Consider the following 14034-nt stretch of genomic DNA (forward strand, 5'->3'; position numbering starts at 1 on the left):
CACTAGCTGTGTCATCTTCTATCAGCCATGTTTCACTAATGCCAACAACCTGTGGTGTGGAAGTGCCAACCAAGGCCAAAAATTCTTCCTTCTTGTTCCTAATACTTCTGGCATTTGTATACATGAATTGCAGAAACCGATTTGTCCCATCCCTATTTTGATGCCTTATACTAACTATCCCCATTCTGATTCGTGGTCTTTCCTACTCACTTGGGCATATTACACACATTCACATACTCAACTGTCTCTCTAAAATCTGCATATCTACTCCCCCCCCCCTTAATAACTCTAGTTTCCCTGATTCTGCACATTCACTTCCACTAAATTCGACAACACCTTTTCAAGTCTTGTACACCAAATCCATTCAAATGTAAACCATACATTTTATATAAATCCTTTCGCCTATCGAACTCATTCCACACATCCACAAATTCCACACTACTCATCAAACATAATTCAAGCATAAAGTCATTAGCAATTATGGCCCTCCTTCTATACTCTTCACTGTCATACCGTGGCAACAGACTCACCGTCTTAACTCTCTCACTCTTCTCTTTTGCTACCTCAAGCAATTCTTTCACATCCTCACTCATAGCCTTTTTGTTTCCTTTCAAATCATTTGTACCTGCCACCACTATCAATTCTTTCACCTGCTGCTTTGTATTCTAATTGACTTGCTTACATTCTTAAAGTTCGCACTGGGTTGGTACGATTTTGTTAAACTCTCAACTAAGGAATCTCCATACAACACACTCTTTCATTTTGTTTATGCTCACTATCATACCCTTATTTTTCCTATCATACTTTTGCCGATTATTAGTTGGTACGCTTGGTAAACATTTTTGCCAACGCTCCAGCTGCCGATTTGCCCTATGTATTGCTCTGCGTATTTAAGCGATCTCACTCATTGCATCAGTGTCATTATTTTTATTCTCCGATGATTCATTCAATTGTTCTGTATGTTTACCTTCATTCTCACTTTCAATGCCACTCTCACAGCTATCAGGTACTACCTCGCAAATATCACCATTCATACCTCGCATATCACTGTTATCTAGATTCTCACTTTCATCAACGATATCGCTCACACGACCCGAAGCACTCTTTAAATCCTCACATTCTTTACACTTTTTGCACACATTCACTCCACTATTATTGTTTAACCAGATTCCAACCGCTCTCCTCAATGCATACATTTCGCAAACGGTACACTGAATCAAATCCTTTAAGTTAAGATTTTTAGACAAATATGGTGACCTGGATGCCATCTTTGTATTCCTCTTTATGGGAGCCATGTGCACAGTGTATGTATCAATTTACTATTATTTCAAATTCAAAAATCACCCAGACTCGCTGAAATACTAGAAGTAAACAATACTATGTAAATACTGTGCAAATTCATCAATTTTTACTCAAAATATCACTTATCTGTTCAGGAGCTATCCACAAACACGCCATACCATATAGCCCTCTAGTGGGTCCAAGTTATTCTAATTTGATGTGTGCGCTTTCTCTCTCCTAGAATCTCTCTTGTTTATCTTATTACATGCTATATCTACCTTTTGCATTACGAGTCTTATGCCTAAGATATTAGAAAATTTATTTAAAATGAGGCTGCACCACTAATATCTTTGATTAGCAATAAAGAACTGAAATATATGGCTCGTAGATTTCTCTCTCTTTCTCTAACACAAATTCCTACATTAAAACTTACACAGTCGTGGTTTATTCTTTTTCTTAATTTCACACTTTGGCCAACTCACTTAGATTCCAGCTCAACAAATCCGATTTATTTTAGAAACAGTGCCGTTGTAAATAAACAAACAGGCCGCACTCTTTTAACAAGAAAGTCAAATGACAATTATTTACATTACATTACTATGAGATATACCAATTTTAATGTTAGGGAGATTGCTTTTTCTATCCATCTATAAAAACTCTTTAGCAAAAATTAGAACCTTCTTTCTTCAACATTAAATACTTCTTGTTAAATTCTCTTATGGACATTTCTTAACACTATTAAACATATATATCTTAAAAGTCTTTCTTGTATCAACTATAACAGGAATTGTATAAAAGCTTTGAACTTATAAAGGCTCTGTATCTCACATTCAGTCAAAAGTCTTTCACTAAAAGTTCTATGGCAATTCTTTTGTTTCAGATCTTCTTCAAGAAATTTTGGCTCTGCTGCATCTCATCGGGAATGTAGCAGGCTGTGGGCTCATTCAGCTCCGGCAAAAGGTTACTCTCCCTCAGCGAAAAGAAAAACTTATGAGCGAAGGTGCTTTGGGAAATTTGCCTTGCCTTTTCTCCTCTGCTTGGGCTTGCTTAAAATGCCTGGATGACTGCCTTCTTTTTTTGCCGTTTCAACAGCAAGAACTGCCACCAACTGTTAACTGGATCCCTCTCTGGCCTGAAAACCTTTCTCTGGCAATTGAAACTCTTCCTTTCAGCAATTTGAAATCTTGTCTGTGGCCTAGAAGTAGTCTCTGTCTAGCGACGTCTTGAACCGAGAAGCTCCTTTCTGGAAGCGGGAAACTCCTCTTTCAAGCAACGTGGATCCGGGCAGCCTCTCTATCTCTCTGACGGCGACTCTGGACCAGACAGCCTCCTCTCTGACAGCAATTCTGGAACCGGGACCCCTTCTACTTGCTTCAGTCCCTTTTTATTAGGCTTCCTCTGAGACCTCCCATGAAGTTTGGCAATCCTCAAAGAATCTGTATGAGTCTTTCATCTTAAGTTTCAAGTTCGGCATGCCTTTGGTTCTCCTCCGCTTTCTTTTGATTGTAAGTTGCTGGCCATCGGAAAGTTGTTTGAACTCTTTATGACTGACTTTGGAGATGTTTACACTTAGAGCCTGCAAGCCTTTTTCATACATACAAGTTTCAATAACAATCTTTCTAATGCCGCCATGTACAGCTTCAGCGCAAAAACATTGCCTCTGTTTTTAACACTAGCATATTCTTATTAAAGCAGTATATACAGTTAGCTTCAAAAGAGTTATTTACAAAGACATCTAATAAAGACTATACGGAGACAAAGTTTATTTTTTTACAATATTCACATGGGACTTAACCTAAGTAAAAAATCGATGTAATGTGCTTTGGAATATTTAATACTTAAGCTGCAATCGAGTTTTTACACTTTGCTTATAATCGAATTCACTCGGCTCACTGTTTGACTTCCACTGATCCAAATGAATTCATTTACCCGGACTTATAAGAAAATAACTGATTTGACAATTTTAACGAAAAATAAATAAAAATAGCAATACACTTAAAGCGAATTTTAAAAATAATACATCTAATAAAACATATAATAAAGACTATACAGAGACAAACAAAGTTTATTTTTTTACAATATTCACATGGGACTTAACCTAAGTAAAAAATCAATGTAATGTGTTTTGGAATATTTAATATTTAAGCTGCAATCGAGTTTTTACACTTTGCTTATAATCGTATTCACTCGGCTCGCTGTTTGACTTCCACTGATCCAAATGAATTCATTTACCCGGACTTATAAGAAAATAACTGATTTGACAATTTTAATGAAAAATAAATAAAAATAGCAATACACTTAAAGCGAATTAAAAATAATACAAAATAATGATAAATAAAATATTATGTTTTCAGTTTTAATTAAATTTGTAAGTAAGGAAGAATACACAAGAGGTCGACCAAAAATGGCTCCGTGATCGATGGGTTGAACACCCCTGGTCTAGGGTATATGCTGTCCTACTTACCAGGAATTTATGATATGATTTTTTCATTTCCAGAATTGTCTTTTTAATTTCTTATGTCTGTCACAAAAGTTCTGATTCTTCTATTCTTGCAGACAGCCTTTAAAACATGTTTCCCTAGTTGAGTCAGCTAATGTTTGATCTCATTTTGTCAAGTTTGCTAAAGTCTGGTTCCTGTTTTCAGACTCTTTTTTTTTTTTGCCAATAATATTTGTATGAGTCTTCAGCCCTTCTTTTTTGAAACTTTTGCACATTTCATTTATTTATGATGAAGCAAAAAGGTAAAAAATCTTGATTTTTAATTTCATTTTTATTATTTTCTATGCTTTATATTAATTACAAAGAAAAGGTATGTAATATTTCACAGAAATGGGGGATATGATAAATCCAGTCAAATCCAATCCAGTCAAGTCAGAATTTTGCAGTCAAATCTATAGATGCATAGAAAGTTTTAAACCTAGACCCCAAGAGTTTGTGCAAATTTGGCTTTTGGCATTGGAGTTGTCTTGGGCTTATGCAATATAAGAGACACAAGCACTGCCTGGAAGCTATATTGCCTTTTATTAGTACTTTTTAAGTTTCACTGGCCTGACAGCTGTTCTGAAAACTGTTCTCATCAGAGACTATGCAGAAACCTTAAGAGGACAAAAATTTCTCTGTTTAAACCATAACAGTCCTGTGCCAGAGATGGTTATGAAGAGAATTTTAATAAACAAGAATATTAAAATAGATGTTAGAGTTGGAATAGTTAAAGCAACAGTTTGGAGTATTGCAAGTTATGGAAGTGAGCCATGAACATTCAGAAAGAGAGATATAGAAAGAATTAATGCATTGGAAATGTGGTGTTAAAGAAAGATGGAAATGATTAACTATATAGAGAGAATATCAAATCAAGAAGTTTTAAGAAAAGTTGGGATGGAAAGAACACTGCTCAAGAATATTATGCAAAGAAAGACCAGATTTGCAGGACATCTTCTGAGAGGTTCTTCAGGACACCTGACAAGAACTATATTACAAGGGACAGTTGAGGGGAAGAGAAGACGTGGAAGACCAACTCAATTTCAATGGTTCAATGATATCGTGGAATGGACTGGTTTAAGAATGACAGAGGCGACAGACAGAGAGAAATAGAGAAGAGCTGCTCATCTGCTGCAACCCTCTTGCTAGAGGATGCTACCAGACGACGACGACGATTTTTTGAATAGTGTGTAATTTTACTTATTGAAAAAGAGAGCCTGAAAGGCTTCATTTCAGCAAAGTAAATTAATAGAAATAAGAAATATTATAAATCCATCCTTATTTCATAGCCACATGTACAGAAAGTTTGAAAGATAGAACAGAGAGCTTATGAGGATACAATCCCCAACAGTGGAGTTCCCTTGAACTTGTACTATTTAAAAGACTCAAGCTCTGCCCCAGGATATTGCCTTTTACATTTCTATACATTCCTAAAAAGGGTGGATTTATGAGATCCCCTATTCCTATTAATTTACTTCACCGAAATGAAGCCTCTTAGGCTCTCTTTTTCAATAATATACACTGCTTGAAAAGTAGTCAATGGACACCATAGTATGAGGAACAAACAACCATGGCATCCACTTTAATAAGATGTAGGACCTCCTTTCACTGCGATGACTGCAGAAATCCTACGGGGCATACTTTCTACAAGCATACAGTAGTGATCAATGGGAATTTTGGTTCATTCTTCTCGGCATGTGATGAGGTCTTTGATTGTTGTGGGATAGATGTTCCTTGACCTCACCTGATGCTCCAGTTCAATAGTGGTTGAGATCAGGGCTCTGTGAAGCCAGTCAAGTGTGGTGATATTGATGTCCACAAACCAAGTAGTTAAGCAGCAGCCTTATGACACAGTGCTGAAAGAGACAATGGTCAATTCCATAGAAGCACCACAATGTAGGAAGCATTGCATTGTCCAGAATGTTCAGATACCTCTAAGAGTTCAGTGTTCATGGCACTGAAAACAGAGGTCTAAGGCCAAACCTGGAAAAACAGGATCATATCATCACACTACCACCACCACCTCCGAATTTCATAGTTGGGCTATGTGCTCTGGTAAGAGACATTCAACAAACATCTGCCACAACCACAATCTGTTCATCTGCTTGCTAGAGGGGTGTAATGTGATTTGTCATTCCATAACACAGTTTCCAAGCTTCCATGTCCCACTGTAAATGTTCTTTGCACCACTGAAATGGTGGTGCGAAGAACACGTACAGTGGGATATGAAAGCTGTATGTTGGTTTGGGTAATGTGGGACTTGCATATTGTAGTGCTACCATGGAAACCCGTTTTGGGTTCCTCTGTTTGAAATTATTTTTGTGCAGATTCGTGTTCCAATCGATGACCAGAACTGTGCATTCAACATGTCAGCCAAATAATGTCATTTTTACATATTATCCTTTGTAGCACCCTATAGTCACATCCAGTGAATGTGGTGGGTTGTCTACTGTAAGTAGCACTTGCAGTTGATTCCCTGCGTTTCATCTCGGTATGGTATCACTGATTGTTGACTTGGAATGACATCCTATCACAACACCTCTTTCAAACTCTGTCATTTCCCCTCTCAGAGCCATTTCACTGGGAAATAGTTGCACTCTCTTGGGAGTATCATATTTCTCTAATTTTTACCAGCTACAAACACGTACCTTATTACATGTCATAATGTACCATGCCATGTGGGTAGGGGGTCTGTTGATTTCTTTTTCAACCAGTGTAGTATTCACTTTTAAATGCATAAATTCTGTACTCAGTTAATTAAGGAGGTGTTAAAATAATTTTTCTTCCAATTATCAAAACTAAAGTAACAAAGTTATTTTATTATTGCTAATAAACTTTTTTTTTTCTTTTCAGAAATTTTACCAATCTCGCATGTCCACTCAAGTAGGTAAGAATTGTTCCATGATGTTAAGTTATGTTTATTATGAATCTCTGGTCATTCAGCATTAAGTTTGTGTACCGAGAGTGATCATAAAATACCTACTGTAGTTTTAGAAGTTGTTTAACTGTTTAAAATTTCTGTAAGTTTTAGATAAATACGAGGGTGTAGAAAGTTTATTTTTCGCTTGGTTAGACTATAATAAATTTAGTTTAATCCTTTACCCAAGTGTGAGCAAACAAAGTTTGCGCCTGAAAATATCTTCAGGACTGGGGTAAGGTAGTACAACACTGGGCAACTCAGAGCAAAGATGGACCAAGCTAACATCACTTGGGTCTGGCTCCCACTGACGAGACCTCAATAAAGGTCGAAACCGGTCTGGGTAGTGGCCCTTCCCTTAATGCATAACATTATACATATCTGCAAGGAGATGTGTTTTGCATTATGGGAGATACTGAGATAGGAGTGATGTTAGCCTGGTCCACCTTTGCTCTGAGTTGCCCGGTGTTGTACTACCTTAACCCAGTCCTGAAGATATTTTCAGGCGCAAACTTTGTTTGCTCACACTTGGGTAAAGGATTAAACTAAATTTATTATAAATACGAGGGTGATCTGAAAAGTTCTTGGCCTCAACTATAGATGGCAACACTATCGGCACAATTTTTTTTTCTAAGTTGGTACATCTGTCATAAGCATCCATGTGAAATTGCAAGTCATTCTGTCAAGTAGTTTGTTTTATACAGCTGTCTGAAGCAAAAATGTTGTCTATATCCCTTGAAATGGATAAAATTGAGTATTGTGTGGTTATAAAATTCTTTGTAAAAGGTTTAACGCAAAAAGAAATTCATTCGAAGTTCATAAAAGTTTATGGACACTCTTCTCCTTCATTTTCGACCATTAAGAAATGAACTGCCAAGTTTAAACATCGCCATATCAGCTTTGAAGATGATCCATGTGAAGGACGTCCAAAGAGTGTAAAACACCAGAAATCATTGATCAAGTGAATGATATGCTATCGGATGACCGGCAAGTCAAAGTGCGTGAAATTGCTGAGACTATAGGCATTTCAGAAGAATGTGTAGGATGTATTTTGCATGAAGAATTGCATATGAAAAAGCTTTGCACAAAATAGGTGCTGAGCTTGCTTACAGCAGATCAAAAACGTGCTTGCATGAAAATCTCTGAACATTGCTTGGATCATTTTAACAAGAATAAAACTGATTTTGTCCATTGATTTATTACTATGGATGAGACTTGGATTCACCATTACATGCCAGAATCCAAACAGCAGTCAAAACAGTGGACAGACGCTGGTTGTTCAGCACCAAAGAGGACAAAGTCGGTTCCATCAGAAGGAAAGGTCAAGGCATTGGTGTTTTGGTATGCTAAAGACATTTTGTTTATTAATTATCCTGAAAAGGTTAAAACAATAACTGGGGAATATTATTCCAATCTCTTAACCAGACTAGACGAAAAAATTTGTGAGAAAAGACCTGGTTTGCAGAAGAAAAAAATCATCTTTCATCAGGACAATGCACCTGCCCACAGAATTGTTTTGGCAATGGGAAAATTAAGGGATCTGAACTATGAATTGTTGGAACATCCACCCTATTCCCAGATTTGGCTCTCTCTTACTTCTATCTTTTTTTTTCCAAAACTAAAACTCTTCCTTGCTGGTCAGCGTTTTTCTTCGAATCAAGAGGTGATTAACCAGACTAGACTGTAGAGGAGTATTTTGCAGATCTTACTGAGACCCATTACAGGGAAGGGATAATGACACTGGAGCATCGCTGGAATAAATTTATTAGTCTTAAGGGAGATTATGTTGAAAAATAAAAATAATTTTGAAATTATAAATTCGTTTTTTCATTGTTAGGCAGAGAACTTTTCAGACCACCCTCATATTTTGTTCAATTTATGATGTAGTTTGCTTAATCAGATTCATCAATTAAAACCTATGGGTAGTGAAGAAGCTGTCTGTTGATGATCTCTATTATTTTAAAGTGTCAGTAGTTTCATGGCAGACTCACCCTTTTTTGGAATTCTCTGAATAGGGAGGATTTGCTTCTATGTATTCGAGTAGACACCAGCTGAGTATGGAAGTGTAGAAAAGGTGTAATATGGTTATTATTTCTGCCCCACCACTTTTGAACAGAAGGCCAGATTGCCATTGTGCAGGAGGCGTTTTCTGCATTTGACTTTTCAATGGTCAGATTCGGATTAGTAAATTGTTGTTTTGTATCTGTTGTATGCATTAATATAGGCAGAGAATAGACTGGAGTTATTGTCTCAAGAAACTTTTTGGTATGTTGAATTTTGTTGGTCTGCCTTGGCAAACCTATTTTTGAAATCATGACTTAGATAGTGAGTGGAAAGTTTGAATGAAGTAGTTATGAAGGCCTTCATTCCAACAAGATAATTTCTGTAACTCAGTTGGTGCAGGTGTTTACATTAGCAGAGCAGAAGCAGTATAGTCTGACCATGGAAAGGAAGACAGGAAGTCTCAGTGGTCATCATAGTTGTTGTCATTGTAATGAAAAAAGATAAAAGGTTGAGAATGGAGAGAAGGGTGTTCTATGGTAGAGGAAACATGCACAAGACTATGGTCTGGGTTACTGTGGAGAGAAGTTATCTCTAAAGATCAAGGAGAATTTATAAAGGAGAGAGATTGATCGATATGGTATTATGGTTGGTAGATGATTTGCATTAGCTTATAGCATGTATTGCATCTCGTTCAGCTTGGTCGGTGGAATTAGAAAAGCAAAGCCAGTTGTAGTCGTGGGTGTTAAAGCCAACTAGAAAAGAGACTTGAGTGTTTTGGTGGTTAAACTGTAGATAATCAAGCTTCAGAAATAAGAAATTGAAGAGGTCAGAATTTTCAGAATTTGGAGAACAGTAAAATCAATAGCTAAATATAACTGACTGGGGAGAGGAGAAAGGAAAATTTAATCCAGAGGTGGCTATGTAGTGTTGTAGCAGCATTTCTGGTACAAAAATGCTAGACTGCCAGAAGAAAATCTGTTATAGGTTAGATTCTAGTTGCTGACAAGAACTTTTTTACATGCTTTTTTCAGCTGGTTTCTGAAAATCATTAGTCAATCTTTGGTGCAGGAAGTAGAGTTGTAAACATATAGTACTATAGGTTTACAACCTTTCATTGGTGGGAGTCACATAAAAAAAAAATAGAATTTGCACTATTCAAAAATAACTTGATTGTGGGGAGAAATTGCAGCAGTTGTCTGCTGTACTTTCTCCCCACTGTCTTCAAGATCATCAAATAGCCATGAGGTAACTTATTGGTGATAGCTAAGGTGAAAAATGGCTGTCCACCAATTTCCAAACGTTAATGACAGATAAAAGAGTTACAGGGATCTTTCTTGAGACCGTTATTATTTAATTTGCATGTTAATTATATTGTGACAGTTTAACTGGTGATATACAACTGTTTGCAGATGATGCAAAACTGGAGAGAGTGATGAAGAATCAAGCAGATGTTGTGGCCTTACATGGGGACTTGAATAGACTGAGTGAGTGGGAAACAGTATGGAACTGTCAGTTCAGTATTGCAAAGTGTTACTTAACTTACTTAATCCCCTTCATCTTAATCACCTGGGAACATAGGTCTTCCACCACCATTTTCCACCAGACTCTGTTTTTTGCTTCTGCTTTTATTTTATTCCAGTTTTTATTGATATTTGTTATTTCTTTCAGCATTGTTCTTTCCATGTTTCACTTGGCCTTCCTCGTCTTCTTTTACCCTGTGGGATCCAATCTAGAGCCTGTTTTACTATTATTTTATCTTCTTTCCTCAATACATGCCCCAACCATCTCCATTTCCTTTCATGTATCTGTTGCAACATGGGTTTCTGGTTTGTTCTCTTCCATAGTTCTTCGTTTGATATTTGTTTTGGCCAATATATTCCCAGTATCATTCTTAAACACTTGCTTAGGAAGACCTGGACATTGTTAACTACCTTTTTTGTTTAACATCCATGTTTCTAATCCATACATTAGTACTGCCTTTACATTTGAGTTAAATATTCTCATTTTAGTTTTTATAGACAAATTCTTGTTTTTCCAAATATTTCTAAGTTGGTTGAAAGTTGAATAAGCCAGCTGTTTCCTTCTATTTATATCTTCAGTAGTTCCTCCTTTTATTGATACTATTGAACAAAGGTATATAAATTGTTCTATTTCTTTAAGCAGTATTTCTTCTATTGTTATTTGTTTATTTTGCTTTGCATTTATTTTCATCAACATTGTTTTATTTTTATTTATTATTATTATTATTATTATTCAGGTCTCCATGGAGTCAAAAGACTCATCGTGGGAGGTCCTTTCTAAGAAACACGTCTATCAAGCCTCATCGAGGGAGGTCCCCCCCCCCTGGAAACGCAACGTCTATCATACCACTCCTTAAATGCATTGACTGTTCTTGCTCTCACCACTCAATCAGGCAATGCAGTCCATGGTTCAACCACCCTCCATGCAAAGAAACCACTCCTCACCCTCTTTCTCACAGTTTCCTTTCGTAACTTCCAGGGATGGCCCTTGTCATGACTGCTTCCCGTTGTTCAACCAAGCAAAAGAACTCCTCAGTGTTAACCCTGTAACCACCTCTCAACAGTTTAAAAGTCTCAATCATATCACTTCTCCTATCCACCAAACTCTGCAGTCCACACTCCCTCAGCCGATCGTCATAACTAACATTGTACAGTCCTGACACCATCTTTGTTATCTGCCTTTGTACCCTTTCCACAGTTAATTTATCCCCTTCAAATCCTGAGGACCAGATCTGAGAACAATAGTCTAAGTGTGGTCTGATCAGAGTCTTATACAATGGAATGATAACCATTTTATCTCTGCAGATCAGTGTCCTTCTCATTATTGCAGCAATCCTCTGTGTTACCTTCACTAACTTTGCAATATGTTCCCTAAATTTCAGGTTTCTATCAATCATCAAACCCATATCTCTTGTCTCCCCTACTTCCTCCAGTTTAACTCCTCTCATAGAGTATGCAGCGTCCCATTGATGTGTCCCAAACCTCAAGACCTTACATTTTGCTGCATTAAACTGATACCCCCATTCATTTAGCCTAAGACCAAATTTTTTGGCTGCTTCTACAAGTGTTGTTGTTTTTTGTTCTATATGTTGGTGCTTCTGTGAAAGTAAGCAGATATCGTCTGCAAAATCTAGATCATGGAGTTGGTTTTGAAGTAACCATTGTAATCCTGTATTTCCATGAGATACTTTTCTCATCACCCAGTCTATGACAATTAAAAACATAGTAGGGGATGCAACCTTGCCTTACTCCTGCCTTTGTTTTAAATGGTTCTGAGAAGGTATTTCCATGTGTTATTTTAATTTCAAACTCTTCATACATTTTTTTAATTATTCTTATTATTTTTTCTGGGAGTTCATAATTTCTAAGTAATTTCCATAGGGAAGATCTGTTTATACTGTCAAAAGCTTGTTCAAAATCTATAAAATTTAAATATAAGCTTGCCTGCCATTCCAATGATTGTTCTATGATAATTCATAAAGTAGTAATGTGGTCGGTGCATGATCTATTGGCTCTAAATCCTGCCTGTTCTGGTCTTAGTTGTTTTTCTATTTCTATTTTGATTCTTTCTAGTAGTATCCTTTTAAGTATTTTACTTATAACATAAGTTATGCCTCTCCAATTTTTGCATTCAGATAGGTTCCCTTTTTTGGGTAATTTAACCAGCAATCCAGTATTCCATTCCTTAGGCTACTCTTCTTTCTGCCATATCCTAACATGCCATGCCATGCCATGGTCCTAACAGCCACCTGGTTGGCTGAGTGGTTAGCATATCTGCTCTCCAGCCAAAAGGTCGCGGGTTTGAATCCCGCCATGGGCATGGATGTTTGTGATTGTCAAAATACGAGTGGTGGTCGGCAGTACATGCCGTTGGTGTAAATGATGAACATAGTTGTAGTTGGTGGAGACGGAGAGTTGTGGATTAGGTATACCCTCCCTTGATGAGTCTTTGGACTCCCTGGAGGTGCTATGTAATAATAATAATAATAATAATAATATCTCATTTATTAAGGGATATAATATCTCTGCTATAAGTTTTGGATTTGCTTTTAGTATATCGCCTGGTATGTTGTCTGCTCCCAGTGCTTTACCTGTTTTGATCTGAGTTATTGCTTTTGTAATTTCTATTTTTGTTATTTTGTTCAAATTTATATCTAATAATGCATTTTGTTCATTTAATTCTAGGCTCTGGTTGCCATCAGTCATTTCTTGAAATTTCTCTGAGAAAAATTCCACCCATCTATTTATCTGTTCTTTTTCATTGTGTGACAAGAGAGGACTGGTATATGTGGATGCTTGGAGTGCGTTTGAGGAAAGAGAGGAATTTTATGCGAGAGACCGTTTACATTTGAATGAGAAAGGACGTAGGCATCTGGAAAGATTGCTGTTCTGAACGAGTCAGTGTCCCGGGGAGGATAATAGCAGGGGTGGCCTCTTGTGGGAATGGATACTTGGGAGAAGGGAGACAATGTCAGGTAACACTGAGCCCAGTGGAGTCTAGAAGGGATAATGCTGGGTATAGAAACAATGGCATTTATATGCTTTATACTAATGCCAGGAGTATCCGGAATAAGGGAGAGGAATTGGTGGCGCAGATAGCATCAGCCTGGCCAAAAATTATTGCGATCACTGAGAAGTGGTTGACAGAAGGGGATATAACAACAGGAATAGAAGTCGCTGGGTATAGCATTTTTCATCAGAATAGGAGGGGAAAGCATGGTGGTGGGGTACTGCTTATGATAAGTGATGACCTATGTAATCTAAGAGTGGAGGCTTTGGAAGGAAGTGAGACAAATGATTTTGAGAGCGTACGGTGTGAGGTAGAGGTAGGCAAGACAGGATATTTAGTGGGGTGTTACTACAGACCCAGGAGCACAGAGGATGGGGACCAGGAGATGTTTAGACAGCTAAGTTTGGCAAGAGCAAGAAGAATGATTGTTATGGGAGATTTTAACTTCAGTAGTATAAATTGGAGAGAGAGGAAGATGCATGTAGCAATAGGGAAATGGAATTTCTAGAATTCTTGAGGGACAAATGTCTTAGGCAACATGTAACAGAGGGAACAAGAGGTTCAAAAGTTTTGGATTTGGTTATAGCATCAGAAGAGTTGATAATAACTGAGTTGACGTCTCTCCCACCAGTTGGAGAGAGTGACCATATGGTGTTGACTTCGAAAATGAATAGACATGCAGGAGTATCAAAGAGATGGGAACTTATGTGGAATTATAAGGCAGGTGATTATAATAGTCTTACACGTCAACTTCGGGAAGTTTCATGGAGGGAGGAATTGGAAGGCCGGGATATCACTAGTGCGTGGGAAATTGTGAAAGAAT

At 37.3% G+C, this 14034-nt stretch overlaps 1 protein-coding gene across 1 annotated transcript in view; it reads left to right on the top strand.

Annotated features, from left to right (window-relative positions):
• Positions 1-14034, top strand: part of LOC150097392 (equilibrative nucleoside transporter 3-like) — a 234354-nt gene that overhangs the window by 158325 nt on the left and 61995 nt on the right. The window contains exon 9 of the mRNA XM_090407415.1: positions 6614-6647. Within this exon, the coding sequence (XP_090263541.1) occupies positions 6614-6647 (34 nt within the window). The remainder of the gene's footprint in view (positions 1-6613; positions 6648-14034) is intronic.

Source organism: Typopeltis vanoorti, chromosome 17 (genome assembly GCF_054136105.1).
Source record: "Typopeltis vanoorti isolate ZY-2024b chromosome 17, IOZ_Tvanoo_1.0, whole genome shotgun sequence".
Lineage (NCBI taxonomy): Eukaryota > Metazoa > Arthropoda > Arachnida > Uropygi > Thelyphonidae > Typopeltis > Typopeltis vanoorti.